The sequence below is a fragment of the Cygnus atratus genome, chromosome 1 (assembly GCF_013377495.2).
Source record: "Cygnus atratus isolate AKBS03 ecotype Queensland, Australia chromosome 1, CAtr_DNAZoo_HiC_assembly, whole genome shotgun sequence".
Classification (NCBI taxonomy): Eukaryota; Metazoa; Chordata; class Aves; order Anseriformes; family Anatidae; genus Cygnus; species Cygnus atratus.
In genome coordinates this window covers 42,177,448-42,198,114 of record NC_066362.1, presented here as the reverse complement: position 1 = coordinate 42,198,114, position 20,667 = coordinate 42,177,448, and the positions used below count along the sequence as shown (strand labels likewise).

General features: G+C 36.2%; 1 protein-coding gene across 1 annotated transcript in view; it reads left to right on the top strand.

Moving 5' to 3' along the window:
• Positions 1-5,875, top strand: part of PAWR (pro-apoptotic WT1 regulator) — a 78,718-nt gene extending 72,843 nt beyond the window's left edge. Inside the window, exon 7 of the mRNA XM_035544097.2 lies at positions 3,949-5,875. Within this exon, the coding sequence (XP_035399990.1) occupies positions 3,949-4,035 (87 nt within the window). The 3' untranslated portion in view covers positions 4,036-5,875. The remainder of the gene's footprint in view (positions 1-3,948) is intronic.
• Positions 5,876-20,667: the final 14,792 nt, after the last annotated feature.

The window sequence follows — 20,667 nt, the reverse complement described above, 5'->3', positions numbered from 1 at the left end:
GGACTTGACTCTTGACTGATGTGCAGAGCCAGGATGTACTAGGGAAATACGCTTCTAGTAGTCCAGTGCATGTTTTCCTATAAAAATTCAACAAAAAATTTCAAAACTGGCCTTGGTTGATCCAACGGTGAAGGGAAACAATAACTCTATGTGCATAGTGCTAAACTTTCATTTGCAACAACGGAGGACAACATACTCAAAAATTCTCAAACTCATCTACAGTACTGAAGGAGCTGAGAATATTCTGAAACATGTCTGTTATTTCTTTTTATAAAGAAAGTTGGAAATTATAGGATAAGCGAAGTATTGTCTGTGTTTTGGAGAGATTTCTACTTTAATGGGGAATTGATCTTTATGCCACTTTTATATTCAGCAAGGGATCTCTCACATCTAAGCTGATGACCTGAGTATTAGTCAATGAAACTGTTCACTCCTAGATAGTGGGTAGCAAAGCTACTTTAAATGCTGGTCACATCTGATTTCCTGTCTCAGAAGTCAGAAAACAACAACAACAACAACAACAACACAACAGAAGTAGCCGATTCACTCAAAGCTTGTGTTTTAGGACCATGATAGTTTCTAAGGTTTGCTTTTCCAGAAGAGTTCTAGAAACGATGTTCATTTTTTCTGCTGTATTTGAAGGATGATGTCCTAAATTAAATCCATTGAGTATCTGACTAGGAACTATCTTATAACATGTAAAGTCAAGCAGACCCGGTGTATTACATGCATTGAAGTACGATGGCAATTTCTGCTTGTTGTGTGGAAAGAAAGCATAAAATGTAGTCCTCTGAAAAACCTCTTCACTACAAAATGACTAAAGTTGTACCATTCAATGAGATATACGTGGTGGTCCCTAGGTAGCCTCTGTTAAATGGAGTAGAGAATGCTTTCTTATTTTTGTTATCCATCAAGTCAGCATTTATCATATCTATAACATTATCTATTAGCTTTATTGCAGAGCAAGTATTTATGTTTGAAACCCACAGACTTTCCCGATCGAAATAGCTGCCTTTTGAATTTCTGGCCGTTTTACTAATTTGTCTTGCCACAATTTGAAGCCAGCATGTCTCAAGTGATAACTTCCATTAAAACAGATAGTTTTACTTTCTTTTTAAATAGTTGTTGGATTTATGACTGCTTTTATATTGGCTATCCATGTGGATTTAGAAAGAGGAAAGCTTTAGAATGTTAAGAAAAGCTACAGAAGTGTTACATCATTCCCATAAAGGAAAGGAATGAAAGGTAATACGCGATCATATTTGCCTAAGGTTTGTCTTTACAACTGCAGTCACGAGAGCCAGCATTTAAACATCCATCTGCTCTTCATAGAACATTGCTCTGTAGACCTGGCACCAGGACTGGGTGCTTTACATGGAGGAACTGTTGTGATCTTCAACCTTCTGTTTGGATAAGCCGATGATGTCCTGATGACCTAGTGAGCTTATGCAGAGATCTTTTTAAAAGGTTTTGCTGGTAGGGAACCTGAATAGGGGTCTTGAAATTTGACCATCTATGCATTCACAGTATTTCTCCATTCATCAAAAAATGCTCTCATTGCATGTTAGGTTGTACACACTTGGAAAGATTCTCAAGTCAGAGAGCCTAAATGCCATTTTATTGCATAGCTTTGTGACTGCTCAGCCCTCATATTTAGAGAAGTGCTCTTTCTAGAAGTTTCGGTCAGTTCATGACCACAGATGCATCCTTCATTGCCAGAGACCGTGTGTTATACTTGAAAAGCTGTTTTTCCAAGAATCCTGAAAACTTGTTGGCAGACTTTTTCTTATTTTAAGTAAATATATTTATTTAATGTAAAAATAAGATTTTACTGAGAACACTCAGTACAAAGATACTTAAAGAACATTAGCTGCATTTATATTGAGAACCAGAAAAGGCCTTTTGTCATAAATGGCATTTTTTCATTCCAGTAGATTAGCCTCTAAAAGTATGTCTGCCACTTTTTTTTTTTAATAAGATAAAGGCAATTGCTTAATAAAAGCCTCAAATATCTGAAAGGAAAGGCATCTCAAGACATTTAAATATTTGTAGGCTATGTTCAACTATCGACTAGTTTGTACTCAGTCATTTCTGATCTTACTGTCCCTATAGTTAAATGCACGTTTGGACTGAGAATTCACAATCTACTTAGCGTCAATGGTGTAGCTATTGGTTCATTTGGAAGTCCAAGGTTTCCAGCTAGTGTATTTTATTTACTAATAAGAGTAAGTTAGCATTGCAGTTTTTAATTTTGATACGAAGCTTTAAATTCCAGAGTGGCAAAAACCATCTGCATCTCTCAGTCCATTATTTCCTTAGATATTTAAACTGAATTAGTTATTTTTCTTGGATCATATTCAAGAACTTCTTTGGAATGATATTTTGTCAGCATGAACTTTCACAAAGTATTTACATTTTATTTTGAGTAAACAAAAGGTATTTTTATACAGAAGGCTTTTAGGTAAGCTTTAATTGAGCTATCTAATATCTCTGTTAACAGCAAGATCAAATGCAGCATTACATACGCTGAACTAAAAAAAAAATATTTTATTGAAAAAGTAGTTTGTTTTCCATCTGATTATTGATCTGCTCAAGAGATAAAACCGTGTGGTTTTTAAAATTGCATAGCTGTTCATCAAAACTTTTACATATTTAGATTTTTAAGTCACTTGTATCTGTTACTTTCAGAGCAATCAAATGCTTTTCCTGGAAGTCATTTGTTCTGTGACGCAGTATTACCTCTGTTAGGTAAAAAGCAATTTCTGCTAGTGATTTCTTGATTCCACATTACAAAAACAATACACAACTTGCAAAGGTATAGGTATAGCAGTATGGATTTGGTTTGGCAAACTGAAGAGGCTTTTAAAAATCAGAGTACCCATTAACACACAGTCTCTAGAATGCACTTCTGGAATGACCCCACTAAAAAGAAACAAGAAAGTAGGCCCCTTATGTCGAACAGTGCTTAACGACTTCAATGAACAAGAGAGAAAAATCTTTTCACTATTACTGTTTTATATTTAATCAAGCATGACAACAGTAGGAATTTGCAGACAGATCAGAAGGCATCTAAAAGCTCTGATCAGAGTCCTGGTTCTTCCTTCTTTGGCCTGCCTTTCATTTTCCTCTTCAAAGTGCTGTCCCTGAGGTCACACTCCTATTTCCTCAGTTTTTTGTTCTCATTCTGTTTCTTCCACGTTGTTTGTACAGTAAAATTATTTTTACTGAACTAATGCTAACAGCAACTGCCAATTTCGTCATTATTCAGTTTAAAATCTTGGAAAGACTTGGTAAGAAGTCAAGCGCTGAACTGGGAACTAATTAAATACAGTAGTTAGTGGAAGAGAGACAGACATTTGAGGTAGGATCAATCTATTTTAAACACAATTTTTTAGTATTTGTCTGTTCTTTCAGTAGCAGTTGAGATAGAAGTTACAATATGCCTTTTACTCTTTTTCAGAGAAAATGAAAAAGATGGGCATGCAGTACTTTTCCTGAAAAATGTTATGCTTAATTTAAAATACAAAGCAGACTTTATTGCAGTAATAACCAGTGATGTGTTCAGCAACACAACAAGTGGGATAGTTGCAGAGAAGTGCAATCCAGGGAGCAGAGGTAGTAGCCAAATAAACTCCATGCTAGTAAAGTAATCACACCTATCCAGTTTTGATTTCTTGTTGTTTAATTCCTACTGCAGCTTCAGTTTTGCTTATATATGTTTCCACTTCAAGGTTCTTATATGTGGGAATATAATACTAATGTTTTCTACTTCTGGTAACACTTGGAAAAATGCCAGGTTTAGCAGATTTAAGGATACCTACTGTGACACAAATTCTTCCCAACCCCAACTTCTTGATTTCAGAGCTAAGATGCTAAATTCCTGCTGCTACTAATCAAGTTTGTATTTAATGTCCTGAGAAATGTGTATTTTTCTTTCTCCTTTCACAGGACCTAGATGATATAGAAGATGAAAATGAACAATTGAAGCAAGAAAATAAAACCCTCTTAAAAGTTGTTGGACAGCTGACAAGGTAGAAGATTCAAGCCTCAATGAGGAACGATTTTAAAACTACTGATTGAACATTAAGGTCAATATAGTAATACTTCCTGTGTTGCATTATGTTATAATAACTGTCTTTATATTTATTGTTAGGAAACCAGATGAATGTTTATTTTCATAGTACTTTCTTCTTCATTCAATGAAATGGCATCAAAATTGGGGTGTATTTTCATTTTCATTTCTCATAAGAAAAATAAAAAGTTTTGACATATTTCAAAATACTAAATTCAAAAATATGGGGGTTTTGTATCTTCAGATTACATCTGGATATATCAAAGTAATTTAAAATTCAGAGCACCAAGATCACTTTCAGTCCATGTGGATGTATATTTTTGAAATGAATAGAAGCAATACATACATATGAGCTTTGTTTACACAGATCCAAAATATATATTTTGTGAAATATTTACTTTTTTGTTTCAACATCTGTAAAGTGGATGCCTTTTTACTGTTGTATAACATTTTGCAGATTGATTTCTTGCTCTAAAAACTCTTGTATGTTGACTTTTGTTTTTTTTTTTTACTTTATCTGAAAGACTGACAATAGAGTAGTAGCAATTTTTTTTTTGTATAGCAGTATTGTGGCAGGAGGGGGAGGTCTTATTAAAAAATAAATAAATCACCTGTGGTATCAGCATTAATGAATTCTTAGAATCACATTGAAGTTGTGCACTGCAGTTTATTTTAAAGCTTTTGCTTTAGCAATGAAATGCAATTTTACTATCAAACAGTTTTGTTTGCTGTGTTGAGAATACAAACAGAGCCTGGAGCTTTCATTTTTGCAAAGACATTTTTGCAATACATTTTTATTTAAAGGTGTTGTCTTAAGGTGATCATAACCAGTGTGAGTTTTTTGATGTTTCATTTTTTAAGCTGGGTCAAAAATTTTGTATATAGCGAAGTAGAGAGGAATAAAAGAGATTCATGCATTTTTGAAACATCATATGCTTAAAAAAACACTTTTATCCTTGATTTTAAACTAACAAAGTGTTTAAGAAGTGCCTGTTTAGATGTTACAGTCCACTTACGAGCACATACTGATTCTTCTATAACATGACAGTAGAAAAAATTCTCATTTTACATAAACCACAGACAATTGACAATTCCATTCCTAAAATTCTTATTAGACAGAAATTTGATGTACTTTATTTCATATTAATACAACATATATTTCATTCATTTCAATCAGAAAAAATATATAGGTCACTTGAGTGAGGAGACTTGAAAACATTTCAAGGAGTCCAGGCTTTTTTTTGATGATTTTGAAGTTTCGTGTCAGAACATTGCATACATATAGTTTGTGTTACCTTAAAACTTAAAGGCAACTTCAATATGTAGTAGCAATTATCTTTTCAGATTTGCCAATTGTTTCCATAACACGTATTTAATGACTGTAAGAGATTGTTAAACTTCAAATTCAGGAATTATTGTTATGCCTTGGATTGTTTTAAATATAGGATATGTTATTTTACATATGTGTATTCTAATGAGGAATTTTTCAGAGCTTTAAAGTATTTTTCAAGAAGTATTTTTCAAGATATGCCAAGATGCCTTGGAGTTTTCCTTCATAATGGAAGAGATATCCCATAGGACACTGTTTAAAACCTTATCTCAGGGTTTTAAGCGGTATGTGGGGTTTGTATTGGCCCTCTAAACTATGGTATTCACCAGTGAATATTTGTCTTAACATTAGTCAAACAGTAAGAAGTCCCTTCATTTATCACTTCCATAAAGTTAAAATTGAAAGTCATAAAAAAAGAATAATTTGAGGTGTATGCCTTCTAAATAAATACAAAACTTTTATCTGGAACAACATCTGATTTCCTTCTGTGTATGCTATGTAGGAAATATACATACAGACTTAAAGCATGGGATGTCAAACATACTGAAACATCTCTAAGGACTTAATGCAGAAACACAGATACTAATACAAAGTTGTAAATGAGGTATTTCACAGTCTGTATTTCATATACATTTTAAACCAAAGAACAATGACAGCAAAGTATATAAACAAGAATTGCTCGTCATTGTATTTACCTCTTCTTGGTTTGCATGTGTATTGACTAAAGTTTAGCAGCAGAAACCCCAAAATTAGAATTTCATTTTTTAACGTGGACACCCAGTTGATGGGAATATTTGGCAGAAGCACTTACTATATCCTACCTTGAGGAGGTACTGGCAAAAGGAAGTTTCCAAATATTTGAAAGCAGTAAACCTTCAGGCAGAAAGTGTGAACAACAGAACTGTTGGGCGCTCACACAGGAAGTACCTAGACATTATTGTTACTACTTATGTTATCAGTTTCTTGGAAGAAGTTTAATAGACTCTAGGAATAATGGTGTGTGACATAAAATGTTAATAATCGTCTAGTCTTTACTTGCCATTAAAATTTGATTTCAGTGGGGTGTCCTTTTAATGAAGCTCAACCATAGAATAAGTTTTTATTCTAGGTGATGTGGTGTTAAATTATCTACCTTGCCAGCAATTCACTAACTTGAGCCCATGTGCTCTCCCATCCCACACCTCAGTTTTTCTCAATTGTCTGATCTGAAAGCAAATAAATACACTGCTGCAAGTGGGAACCCACCTCTCTTGGGAAAGCTGTATGATTCTGGGATGAATCTGGATAGTAACATACCTAGGCTAAATTAGAGCTTTTTTTTGGAAGGGGGTGTTATTACGCAATAGTAATTGTCTCATGAAAATTTCTGAACTTTCCTATCTTTAAATTTGTACCCAACTGCCTAGATCTAGCATCTGTGTTTCTGGGTAACTTGAGTCATCTAAGGAAATCTAAACAGAAAAGTACCCTAGTTGACTAGAAGAAATGAGAGAAAATGCTTTAATAATGAACAGCACATAATACTTGTTTTAAGAATGCAAAATGATGCTCCTGTTGTGGCTGCATATTGTATAGAAAAGAGGTGCATCCAGAGCTGAAGGTTAAAATTGTGCAGAAATATTTCTATTGATGATTACATTACAATCCCACAAATGTTTGTGGGATTTGTTCTCTAAATTAGAAGATTTGCCATATATAAATGTTGCTGATTTTTACAAGGAAATTCAAAATTAAGCATTTTTCATTTCAAAATAATTAAGTGGCCATGTGTAAGTGCATTGTTACTTGATATATATATTAACCAAAAGAGTACAGTCTGTATTTGCAAAGGAGTGTTTTTTTCTATCTTTAAAGAAAAAATTTTCTCTGTTAATTACCAGATTTATATTGACATATTCAGATATTAATTACTTTTCTGCTATTTCTCTTGGCTCTGAATTTGAGAGGTAGAGTAGTAAAGAGGGTAACAAGAAATAAATGAATTAATTCCAAACTAGGAAGAATAACCTAATGATTTTTCTGATTATTATTGTTCAGTTGTACTGAGAGTTAGCTGTGGAAAGACTTGCAACTGACACTAGCTGTGGAAAGACTTGCAACTGACACAAGCATTACAAGAGATACAGGGGTTTTGATACATGGGAAGCAACTGATTAATCTGCATCAAAACTTTTAAAAATTTACCTGGTATTATTACAACTTGGAAACTATCTACCGTAGGACCAGAAGGAATACTGGAGATCAAATTACTTTTTAATTCTTTCCTAGGAAGGCACAGGAACGTTGACTCCAGCTATTCCATAGTTTTCTGCACGTTTTTCTGTCTATTTCCAGCTTGAATTGAAACAAATCAGTATTAGTAGCCAACAGGAAAGGTAATTATTGGGAAACAAATACTCTATAGATACTATCAATCTACGACTTGTCAGTATTTCTTAAGTTCAAACCCTTTTTGAAGATGTCAGTTGAGTTCGGTCCATTTTCATCAGTATTAACAATCATAAACATCTGACACTTTTAGCAAGACACAACCATTTTCGTTGGAGAAACTGCCATTGCAAGCCATAACTTAAATATGTACAATAAAATAAATTTGTGCTGGAACCAGTATCTGCTGAGACTGAGGAGCTAAGGATTATATTTAAAAGTTCTGTTAAAAAAAATAAATCTGGATCTTGTCACTTAATTTGATATGGATGATCTCTACTAAAAGGTCATTTCAGAAAGTCATTCCAGTGTCAATACCTGTGTAAGGAACATTTCTACTCCTGTTATTAAGCATTTCTTTAGGACTACTTAAATATGTCCAGGACATAGATATGTGTTTTATGTACCATTCATGGTCTTACAGGTATGGTGACTTACTATAGTAAATCTCCATTCCTGCTTGTACTGCAGCAGATGTACATTACATTGTTAATTTAATCCTTTTGTTTCTATTTCCGGATTTCTGGTGTAACTGTTCTTGTTCAAGGTTACAGCTAGTTGTGGTTTTTCTGTTCTGCAAAAGTTGTGATAGTTGAGTTTACCTCTGAAAATAATCTCATGAGGAGTCATTTTTTAAAATATCCATTTTATGCATTTAAAAAGATGAAGCATCATTAAACTATAAATAACTAAATACCCATTTTAGTTTTGAACACTGAATAGTTGTAGTATTATCTGTGGTATCAGATTAAATTTGATGTTGAGATTTACTATTGCAGGTAAAAGAAACGCGTTTAATCTAACAATAAAGACTGTGTGCCTTTGTCCAAATAAAACAAAATTCTTTTTAATCCAGGCTGAGTATTTATTGTGTTCACAGGAGAATTAACGTTGTCTGACTAAAATTCTAACTGGATTTGTCACCAAATATGGAAAGCATTTGGGCAGGAATTGACAAGAGGAATATTCTGGTGTATACATAGTAGTCTGAAATAGTGACAGTTCTGTATGGAGGTCTAGTGTTTTTTTCACCTGCACTGACATGTTTGAAGCTGAGACCTTCCACTCTAGCAGTCGACAGCCTTTCAAATATGGAAACTGATGCTTACATTTTACTTAGCATTACTAGAGCAGGAAGGTATGCATAGTCTCTTGGTAATATCTCAACAGGGTTTTCTGTGTGAGCATAATTGACTGAAAATTTCTAGATTCACTAGACATTTGAAATAATATTAATCAGCAGACACAGGAAACGGGTAGAGTCTTATACCATGTAAAAGGATAGCACATAATTTTCTTAGGCAATGTCAAGTCTTCTAGGCCTTTTTTTTTTTTTTAAGCAAAAGTTGCTGCCTTCAGAGAAGACTCTTAACACTTTTAAATAGGACTCATTTTATAGTCTGATGAGGGTGTTTGCCTTGAGAAAAACAAAAACTCCAGTCCTTCTTTTCACAAGCACTAGAAGTTTAGTTGGAAAAGTTCTTGGGGCAGAGTTGAGGGTTAAGTATCAAAGGAAGTCTGTAAGTCTTTTTTTCGTTTGTAGAAGAAAATTTTGCTATAGATGAAAACCAGCAGTGTTTGTGAGTGACTGCCTTGGTGGGCATCGATGTTGTCTCTGCACAGCAGAATCCTGCAAGTACCTTGACATATTGAGAAATAACTGCTGAGTGCTAGAAATGACTGACTAAATTTTCTGCTAGTTCAGCCCCCTTTGGGCAAAACATGGCTAGTAACTCGTAATTGAATTGTAGTCGATGTTGCTGATGGCATAGGAAAAGTGAGATTCTCTTGCTTTTTTCTTTTTATTTTAGACTTTCTTCAGAAATGTTTCTTTAATCATTGAGTGATTAAACGGTAAACTTTGGTAATAGTCATCTAAGACTTAGAATCTTTGAGTTAAAAGTTTCCTTCTTAGAAGTCTTTAACATCTTTGACTTTTAGGTATTTGTTACATGGTAAAGCTCTATTACAGATTGTAACCTATAGTTACAGCTTTCATCTTTTACTAATATGAGTATCAGTCTGTTTTGAGAACTGGAATTAAAAGGGAGGTAATGAAAAATTATATATATTGGAGCTAATTCTGTGTCTTTTTTCCCAGTAAACAGAAGATGAACAGGTTGAAGATGAAGAGGTTCTATAATTGATCTGCTCATTGTTGACTTCATGTTATGACTAAAAAATATCCATGCTTTCTGAAATAGCAAAAGGCCACTTTTATAACGTAGTGACTGCAAAAATGAAAAGTTAATCTCTGCTTAGTCTCTTACAATGGGAACTCAAATAATTTTATCAGTTTCCTTTAATGAAATAACCTGAAGATATTTAGATATTACAGGCGCATTCAACAACCTATTGCACAATCTCATGCAACAAAGCAGTATCAATTCTTCTTTGTACCAAGGTATCTTCTAAAAACCCTAAGCATAATTTTAAAGAAAAACATTTTTTTTTTCTCTTGCACAAGATTATATTTGAGAAAAGTCCAGACTGATAATTGGCATCTTGACACAAGCTCCATTAGTATTTATCTCTGGAAATCAGGTTTTGTAGAGCAAGAGCCTGTGGAATGAAATCTTTTTTTCTCTCTCCCTTAGAAATGTTAATCTCTGCATTTGCCTGAAGGCTCGTTATAACAATGATGCATTTTAGAGAGTTTAAAATTTTGATTGCAACAGTGTAAGTGTAGTTACAGCCAGCTACCAAATATATTTAATGGGTGGGGACAATAAAACCACTGAGGCTTTGCAAGTTGAGACTGCCTAGAAATAACTCTCATATTTCTCTGTGAAGCAATTATTTAGAAAATGCTAATTGTTCCCAACTGAATCACTCCTTCTACCCATTTAACTGCTTCTGTTCATTATAGTTTGTAATAAAATATCACTTACAAAACCCTGTTATAGTGGCACTCTGGCTTTGTATAAAGCAGTGACATTTTAAAAAAGACTGACCACTTTCAATTCTCATTCTCCAAATTATAGGATTTACAAAGATAGTTAGAGCAAGGAAGAAAATTAGGAGAAAATGTAAGGGATGAGACTGTGCTGGACTGAACACTAGGGAAAGGAACAGGTATGTGAAAATGAAGACCTAGGTTTTCTCCAACATTTTTTCATATACTTTTCAATATGGAAAGGATGACACACTGATCTTCATAAAGATGTACAAATGGTTCTAGTTATTGCTACAGTCCAGTATTATTAAGAGAAAACATGATCTCCAGCCCTTCATGTTCCTGTCTGTACACAAACGCTTCAAAGTGAAAAGAATAAAACTCTCGGTCCTTCAAGAAATATAAATTACTATTTAAAATCACAGCTTTGATCATGTCTTTCCTAGACCATGCTAGGCTGTAGATGAGTAGGCAGCAATTTTGGACATGCTTTCCAAGTGTTACCTAATTTGTGGTACTACAGTATTATCAGTTAGTGTGTCTGATGTTTTTAGGGATGTGTAGGGCAGATATTTAGATTTCTAGCAAAACCATGGTACAGCTAATTCTCAGGATATGGTGTGAGCCCCTTGCTAAAGCACTAGGGCTGCATGGAGAACTTCTGACTTCCTTGCATCTGAGAGCCCTTTTTGCTCCATCCTGTGGATTTAAATAGAACAAAGTCTTGTCCTGTAACTGCTGAAAGATTTGTGAAAAACAAAAGACAGCTGCCTTTGCATTATACCAGCTAGTAGTGTGCAAGTGTTACAGAACAAAATAGTAATTAAAGAAATCTTTTAAAAAGGACTCAATATAATATGAATGCAGTCATGTAGTACATTTTCATATAATTCACTATGCCTGTTCTAATGTTGTTGTGCTCATAGGATTTTTAAAAACACATGGAATAATTGAAAATATATGGATTGTAGTTCTATGTTTACAAAGTTAGAATCACATTTTATGTAACAGAAAAACTGTATTCTGGTGCTTCCTGAAGTACATCCATTTAAACAGCTGTACTTTTTTGAAAAGTTTTCTCAGAGGAAATGCTCAATAGAATTAGCAGATAACTGCTGGTGTGATGGTCAATCATTTTTTAGTACTAAATGTTTCAATACAAAAATTGATGGCTTGAAATAAAGTTCCTGTAAGAACTGCAATGATTATTAGCTGTATTATAAGTAAAAACTAAGACCACTTAAAAATGAGGTAAGGAAAACCTTATTTCCCTTTTCTGACTTTATTTAATATTTAGAAAGTTCAATAAACTATTTGCCTTGTTCATCCATTTCACCGAGATTTTATATGTATATTGTTGTCTGATCTACATAGCAGCAGGAGAAAGACACTTCTCTGGGTGCAGTTGACTGTAGAAGCCCAGAACTGGTAAGGACCTCAAGAAAGATATTTCTTATTTTGAATAAAGAGTCTGGTACAGCTCTGTAAGCGTGTTCTTTATTCAGATGCCTTTTAAGCAGCTGTCAGCAGTCTACTCTGAGAAGCTGTCTACTTAGTGCTCACATCCCTTTTATTTTATAACCTGCCCATTGAGTTTATGAGGCTTTCCGAATGCTGCTAATACTTTAGCTGAGACAGTTGAGAGCAGATAGAAGTGCACCGGCTGTCTTCTGTGGGAGCGTGTTCCACACCAGGCCCCAGAGAGCAGAGCTCAGCGCCTGCCCCTCCGCTCCCCTCGTGAGGGAGCTGCAGGCCGCAATGAGGCCTCCCCTCGGCCTGCTCTGCTCTGGGCTGAACAAACCAAGCGACCTCATATGTCTTCCCCCTCTAAACCCATCACTGTCCTTGTTGCCCTGATGTCTTTGGTCTTTCTGTTCTGTAGGTAAAACAAAGATGCAGACTGCTCACGTGTTCTGCTTTGGCACTTCCATCTGTTCTGTAGGTAAATAAAGACACAAGTCTTTCAGGTGCGTCACTTCTGTATCCTTGATTCTTCAACAACAACGTGTTTTTCTTTTGACAATTAAAGACAAGTAGATCTCATTTGGCTACTTGAGGATTCCAAAGGAGGAGTGTAATTGTGCATTTTCTTAGTTTTATTTTCTTCTGTTATCTTTTGTCTTGTTTCATTATGACACCTCCTGAGACTTCTAGTGCTAAAGCTGAAATACAGTTCAGTTTACATTCTAACGCTAAGGGAAGTTATCCCAGCAGATTACCGTTTTCCTCTGAAGTTGGAGTGTTCTGTATATTTTGCTGGATTTTTAATACCATGGGGGCAAAAACATTTAGCGAAGGGTTCAGGAAATGCCCGTGTCGATCCCTCCAAACACTCACTATTGGAATCTATTAGCAATCTTTTCTGGCCCGTGTGATTATGTGGGATAAGCATCTGAATGCAGGGGACAAGATTCAGGTAAGCACTATGGCGGTCTTTTATTTTTTTTTCTTCCTCTCCTGGGCTATCCACTTGACTATACAGTGCTAAGCTTCTGTGACTAGACAGCTGAACCAACATATTTCAGGGCAATACCATTAACCGAGTGCTGATATGAAAACCTACTGGACAGGATGAATCAGCTTCCATTTATTTGCAAATTGGCAAAATGTCATGTTCCTCCTCTGTTCTTCCTCTGAAATTTTCGCCTGCTTTTCCCACTGCTCTTTTGCAAATAACAGTATGTTCTGATACGAAGAAACAGGAAGGTTTTAAAGCAAGTCACCTATTGATTTCTCAGCTGACTTGTTCAGCACTGAGGCACTGAGACTCAGGATGCAGTTTACTAGGCGTTGGCACTACAGAGAATTTTCCTCCTTGTAATATGGCAAAGCGCCATATCTCCTCACCAAAGAGACCGAAGCAAAACATATTTTTCCTCGTAATTATGTGAAATTTAAAATAATAAACCATTTTGAGATCTTGGCAAGTGATGCTTTGGATTTTAATGAAGTTTAATCACCTCTCATGAAAAGTAATAATTAAACCATTTTGTATAAAGCATCCTAATTTGAAATCATGGACGGAACTTTTTTTTCCCTGTTCCGTCCCCTGCATAATGTTACATTATTTAGCTTGTTAGACATTCTTGGCACTTTCAAGAAGAGATAAAATGACATTCTGAGGAATCTTTTTCAGTGCTTAAGAAACCAGATCTCTATAAAAAATATCCTAATGAGCATAGAATGTAACTAAATATTAGGCCTTTTTCCAAAGGAGAAAAGAAAACTTTTTTATTTAGTGTGAGTTTTTAGCAATCCATGTTCTGCTTTGTGACATGTGGAGACTAAATGCACGTGTAGGAGAAAGTTTTGGAAGGCTTGTCTTTGTGTTAGAGTTAAATGTGGCTTAAATCCACAGAACAAAGGGAGCTTTGGATATAGTTTACATTATCCTGTGCTGGTGGCCAAGATAGCAACCCATGTTCAAATTAAGCAAGTGGAGGGCTTTTCTTGCTAACGTGGCTACTCAGTCACAGGCCTAGGTCAGGAAGTACACGGCCAGGCAGAGCAAGCCCTTGCTTTGAACCCAGCGTCATACAGTCGGGGGAAAGGCTGGGTGTTGTGTATAGCCTTTTATCCTTTGTCTAACTACACTTTCTGTGCTGCTTGACTTCACTGCGGTTCTCCTACAGGTCTTTTTTGTTTGTAAGTCACAGAAATTCGGGTGTGTCAGCTGGGGATGGGAGCTCGAGCAAAGGTCAGGCTGGAGAGCAGGTAGGGACTGAGGAGCTTTTAAGCACGCCTGCAAGAAGTGCATTTGTGTGAGGTGACCGTGTTTGGCTTGGGAGGGGAAAGACAATGCTATTTGCTTGGTATGTTGGCATGGAGATAGTTAGCACAGAAGCAAGGCTGCGCTGGACCTGTGGAAAATATTATTTACTATTTCTTATTTAAAAATAAGTCCTCGTGCATGCAGGTTTTTGTATTCGCTTTTATTTATTCGGTACAGTATAGAACAATAGCTCTGGGATGGAGAGGAAGCAGAGAGGAACAGACAAGGGGGGGCAGAGTGTAAAAACTGAATATGGCAGAGGTTTTAAAGCAAACGGGCAGAGTAAGTCATATGTGAGGGGAGGGTGACTGCAGTGCTTTTGCCAGCAGACAGCCTGTCCCAGCACTCAGCAAAATAATAGCAGTCAACCAGAAAGGCATCCAGACTGCGCTGTGAAAGGTAAGAGCCGGAAGGTTCTTCCTTTTCAGGCATGTAATCTTTTAAGGCTACAGCTTTAGTCAGTTTGCACCTGATAAAAAATCTATATGCTGTTACTAAGCCTATAAGGTCCTTGATAAATGATGCAGTACAAGACTTGAATAAATTATGTAATTTCAGATATAGTTTGAAGGTGTGTTTGAGAGATGTAATTTTTAAAATCTTGATATACAATAAAAGGAGTAATGAGGAGGTATCCATAGGTAGTGAAGACAGCTCACCAGAAGCAATAGCAGATTCTGAGCAACATCTCTGAATGTGGGTGCACTTTGGTATATTGTTAGTTTTTTTTTTTTAATTAATGTATGGCTGAGTATTATGTATTATGTATTATATACTATTATATACTATAATATATATTATGTATTATGTATGGCTGAGTCTCTGATGCTTGCTGACAGCAAATTTAGTTTGGTGGAGATGCAGAGACATCTGGGAGTTTCCAATTCTGCAAGAACCAGCCAGAATATAAAAGACAGTTCATTAAGAAAGAATGGAGTGGCTGAGATACTGTTGTTTCCTCACTAAGTGAAGAGGGGAATTTGACAACAGGTAGCAGCAGTAAAGACAGAGCCCTGCAAACTGTGTACACCAGTATCAGTAGCAGTAATAATCTGCTCCTTTGAATCACAGCCAAAGTGAGAGTAGGGTTATCCAGTCTGTGAGGGAAACTAAAGAATAGCATAGCATGATCTTAGCATTAAGTGTTTTTTTCTATGTGTTGAAAAACGCGGTGGTGTCTGGTCCTTTGAAGGGATCTTTTAAAAGGAAGGAGAAATTCCATTGTCTCATTCATAGGGCCAAGTACATCTGAAGGAAGCTGAGTTTACTGTTTGTATTTCTCTGCTCTGCTGAAGGAGGATTCTGATTTTATTTAAGTTGGGTTTTTGTTTGACTGATTGATAAAGGGGACAGATCTGCCCAAAGGTTTTCCACAAGATCTTCTCAGCTCTGAATTTTTCTTTGTTTTATAATTCATGTTAGTATTCAAGAGAACAAATGTTTTAGCTATCTAGACACTGTAAACACTTCTTATTCCTTTCCCTTTCTTCCAGTTAGGGTAAATGGTAGGCAAAGCATTTGAAATTGTCATTTGTGAGAAGGGGAGAGGTGGATTTGATTACCATTGCTAAGACTGTGATTTAATGGTTTTTAGTGTTATTGGAGAGTTGGTTATTTTGGAAAGCATGCCCAGAACTTAGGATGGCCATTCTGGAATCAGTTTTTAATACATTCCTAAATTAGGAATTAAAACCAAATGCAATACAAGATTAATTAGTCTCCATGTACTTTCCCTTGTCACCATGGAGTCGTCCTGTGAGAGCTGTATGCCAGAGAGGCAGGACAAGGGCAGTCTCACCACAAGTAATTTCATTGTACAAGAACAAAAACTAATTCCCAAGTTTCCTCCCAAGTACACTTATGTTAAGTAGAGGATCTGTTCAGGATTGTATTACTAGTTCTGTAGCAATTACAAAAATGCCTACATGGAAAAGCAGCAGTAGGAAAACATCTGTGTTTCTAGCTTGTCTCTATAAGGTTTTCTTTCCTTTTGTGTTAATATAATACAGATATAACTGTGCAATCCATTTTTTTCTTTAGTGCATTTTTTTCTCATTTGTTTTTTCTCTTCCTAAGAGAAATGAGTAGAGTCAGCTTGACAGAGCTAGCCAGCTTTCTGTAGATCAAGGGCATGTTATTTGTGGCCCATAGTTGGGAAACCACTGGTATTAAGTTGTTTATGAAATCTACTTCTGCAGCATGATGACTGGAGAAGGACGCCAGCCCTCAGGAGGGATCAGGCTTGATGCAGTGCTAAGGAGTGGGGGAGAAAGAAACCCCATCGCTTGCTTGACCACAGCCTGTCTAAATCACTCAAACTCTGGTTGAAACACTGACCTCTTTGCACAATTAATAATAGTCCCTTTCCAATAACCCTCTCTGCCTTGCTCTTTGACTTGCTGCTAGGAAATCTCTGTCCAGTCTATTACTGGAATATATACACACTAGCTTATGTGCAACTGGTGATATGAATTCCATCCTCTATCAGCATTTTTGCTTTCAATAGCCTAGTTACTCTTTAGACAGAAATACTTAGATATCTCGGTCAAGCCCCTTTGATCGGCTGTTTGCTGGAGGCAGCTGCTTCTTAGAGACCTTGCCTGCGTACTCTTCTAGACCAGCCTGGGTAGGGTTGCACAAGGGCTGAGGCTGCCAAGGTTCTCGGCACCTTACTCAAGGTAGAAGTACTGCTGGGCAACACGTGCTGATAATTTCATGAAAAAGGCCTTGTGGAAAGGCTAGGATCAAAGAATTGTAGTACGGGAAGCAGCCTGCTTGGGAATGAAATCAGAAGCCATTTCAGCAATCCTCTTTTCCAGAAAGATGCAAACAAGCAGTCTGAGAACTTCCTGAAGGGGTTGGAGCAGAGGCCTGGACAAGGAAAAAGAAGAAAACTTGTGGCAAACTGCTGCCCACATTCAAAGTCCCACACTTCCAACTCCTCTGGGGCTGAAAGGGGTGTATCTAAATGGGGTTGTGTATTAGAAGCCCTGTCCCTAAGTAAGGGAAAAGGGATTCAACGAAAAACTGACTGCCCTTGGTACAATGTAAGATAAAAAGGAAGCTGTTTTACTGAGTGTGAAGGACTTGTGAAGGACTTTACATGGTAAGAGACCAAAGCACCTGGTGAGATCCAGATGCCCAGCTCTATTTGTATTGATGTTTCCCGTTTGAGCTCTTGTACTGAAATGGCAAAGAAAGACTTCTTTAGCTGAAGGCCAGATCATTTAACAAGGCCTGAAGAGACCAAAATATCCTGAATGAAAACTTGTATGTGGTGTTGGTAGGTCTTGGAAAGCTAAGTATTACTTCCTTTTTATTACATATATTGCAGTCTGTTGGTATTGCTGTTTAGGAACATATGTTCTGTATCTCATCTGTATTTTTTCAGGTGTAAGAGCTACTCTAATTTTAACATCAGACATACAGAACTACAAAGGCTATGTAAAAAGGAGAGAATAGCAAAACAAAACAACAGAAGAAAACTCAAAGGAGCCTACTGTGTGGCTGTCTTCATGAAAAGGTAGAAGACTGCTTTTTAATTAAAGGACAATGGAAGTTTTTCTCATGAGGAAGAGGTGGGGCCTACGTTGTTTTGCCCAAATGATGAGTCACATGCCAATTTAATTCAAAGGGGAATAAAAATTCAGTCTGCCTTCCATCTCTTACAGAACACTTTAACGTAATTCAGTTTTATGGAGTATATCCCATAAAATAAAGTTCAACGGTTTTACCTACTGCTTATAAGCAGAGCCCTGAAGGTGTACAATGACACAAAGTACTGCTCTCTGAGCCTTTAAATTCCACAAGAGCCAGAGTTTTGATGAAGTCACGTCTCTTGGCCAGTCTGTTTACTGTCTCCCATTTTCAACATTCTTCTCTTGACCTGCAGTGTTAGTTTATTAGCTCCATTAAAAATTCCAGTACTCCAGGTCAGTAGATGAGTAGAGGTTTTAAGTAATTCAAGGCTGGTTTGGCATGGAGTAGATATGGGTGTGTGATTGAGTCAAACTCAAGTTATGTGTAGTTTATCCTCATTTTACTCAATTGAAACAAAATGACAAGGAAAAAAATCCCAATAAAATGGTGATCAATTTATGTGAAATATGGACAGTACCAAAGTTATAGTTGCAGGAAACTAACAGATTAATGAAGCTGCAGTATTACAGCTGCATCTGCTCTAGCCTTTAACGTTACCCATCAATTTGCAAGATATTTGAATTAGCATGCATTTGTAAATTCATAATTGATTGCTCAACAGTAAATGTTGCTTACTGCTAATGCTGTGAACATTTTAGAGACAGTAAAGTAGTTTTCTGCTGTAGACGTGGCTTTAATTGTATTTTTAATGCTGGAGATAGAATTCTTTAGATCTACATTCGTAAAGAATAGTTGAACCAAAAATCTATTCACTACCCCACCCCCCACTGCATTTTTGACTAATGGCTGGGACAGCAAAACCCTTCTGTCCTGGGGCATTGAAAAAGGACACTGGCTCTTCATTTGAAATGCAAACTTTTCTCTCTATTTCTTGAATTTATTTGAATCTGAACCATGTGGAGATGATCACCAGCTGAAGACAAGACAGACCCATCACATCTCAAATTTTTAGGGAGCTAAAGCTGGTAAAGCACCAGTGATTCTTGCTGTTTCTGTAGGACCACTAATAATTAAAAACAAAAACTAAAACAACAAAATCACTCAAACACACACAAAAAACAAAAAACAAAACCACATTATCTCAGAATCTCTTCAGATAGACTACCAGTTGCTACCTGCCTAGCACTAGCCACTGGGCAGAAGTGAATCCACATGGGAGGGTTTTTATTGTTCCGTTTGTCATCACAGTATTCAGTAAAGATTATGGATGGGTGTAAGGAAATAGAAAAGACGTCATAAAATCTACTAAAATAAATTCTTTTGTAGCGAGAGCAAAATCCAAAGAGTAGGTAAGCACTAGTCTTAAATATCATAAACCTTTAGGTCTACAATTTACTAAACTCTGTTCTATTCATACTAATCTGTATCTTCTCTTGAGTACCCCAAAAGGGAATATGCAGAAATAAAAAGTGCAATAGTCAAACACAGTTCTCCCTATGTTTGTTTTCAAACCTATTCAGTCATTACAGACTTTACAATGTCTACTATGTGAATTTTAGTTTCAGAAAGTTGTTGTAGCACATATCAAACAAACGTCATGCTTTGATCCCAGTTGCGTGCAGGTTTCTGTGTGCGTGCATGAGTTTACACAGGCATACATGTAAGTATGTTGGTTTGAAACATTTTTCTGGTCTTAGTCAAAAAAATATATATACAAAGTATAATACTTCTGAAGTATTAAAAGAGCTAGTAAGAGTAGACCAGAGATATTTTTACTTTTGATTTTGCAATACAACATCAAAAACTCTTCTGTCCTATTTTTCCCAATTTGACATTTTTCTGAAGGATGAAGTAATGACACAATATTAGCAATGACATTTGTGCCTGTCAAGTGATTTTCAGTTGAATGTTTATTTCTGTCGGTTTGGCTTGTTCAGGCTTCTCCCCCTGCCACCCCCTTGTGTAGAGGTGGTGGCATTCACAGTCCGTGCCTGACATCTTCTGGTGGCATTTCCGTATTGCACAATAGCCTATACAGCAGTTGAACAAGAAAATTATGGGGCCTTAAAGTTTAAAACTGAACCGTTTTTGTGAAATTGTCCTACTGAGGACAATGGTTTCATAACCATTCAGGATTATTTTATTTGTCTTCTTCCGCACCATCTCATTTACATACACAATATCTTACACAAATTCTGTGTTTGGAGTTATTCCTAATTTTCCCTTGCAGAATTCTTGATTTTCATGACATTAAAATAAAGGGGAGGGGTGGGGAGACGACACGACTTTTTTTGAAGCATATATCAAATAGATAAATTTTATCTTAACTGCACTGTGAAGTCTAAGGAATTTTTTTGAATGCATTCAGCATCTCACAGCTTTGGGACTTCTGTGATGTAGCCACAAAGCCTCATAACAGTACAGGCTTTAGATTCTCAGAAATTTCATTTCCTTAAGTAAAACTTAAAGCAATGTCTTCTAGCATGCTGGACTTCTGCCTCTCATATTTCCGAGGAATTTACTGAGCCGCTGTGCATATACGAAGCAGTAGGAAGATAGGTATGTGTTTA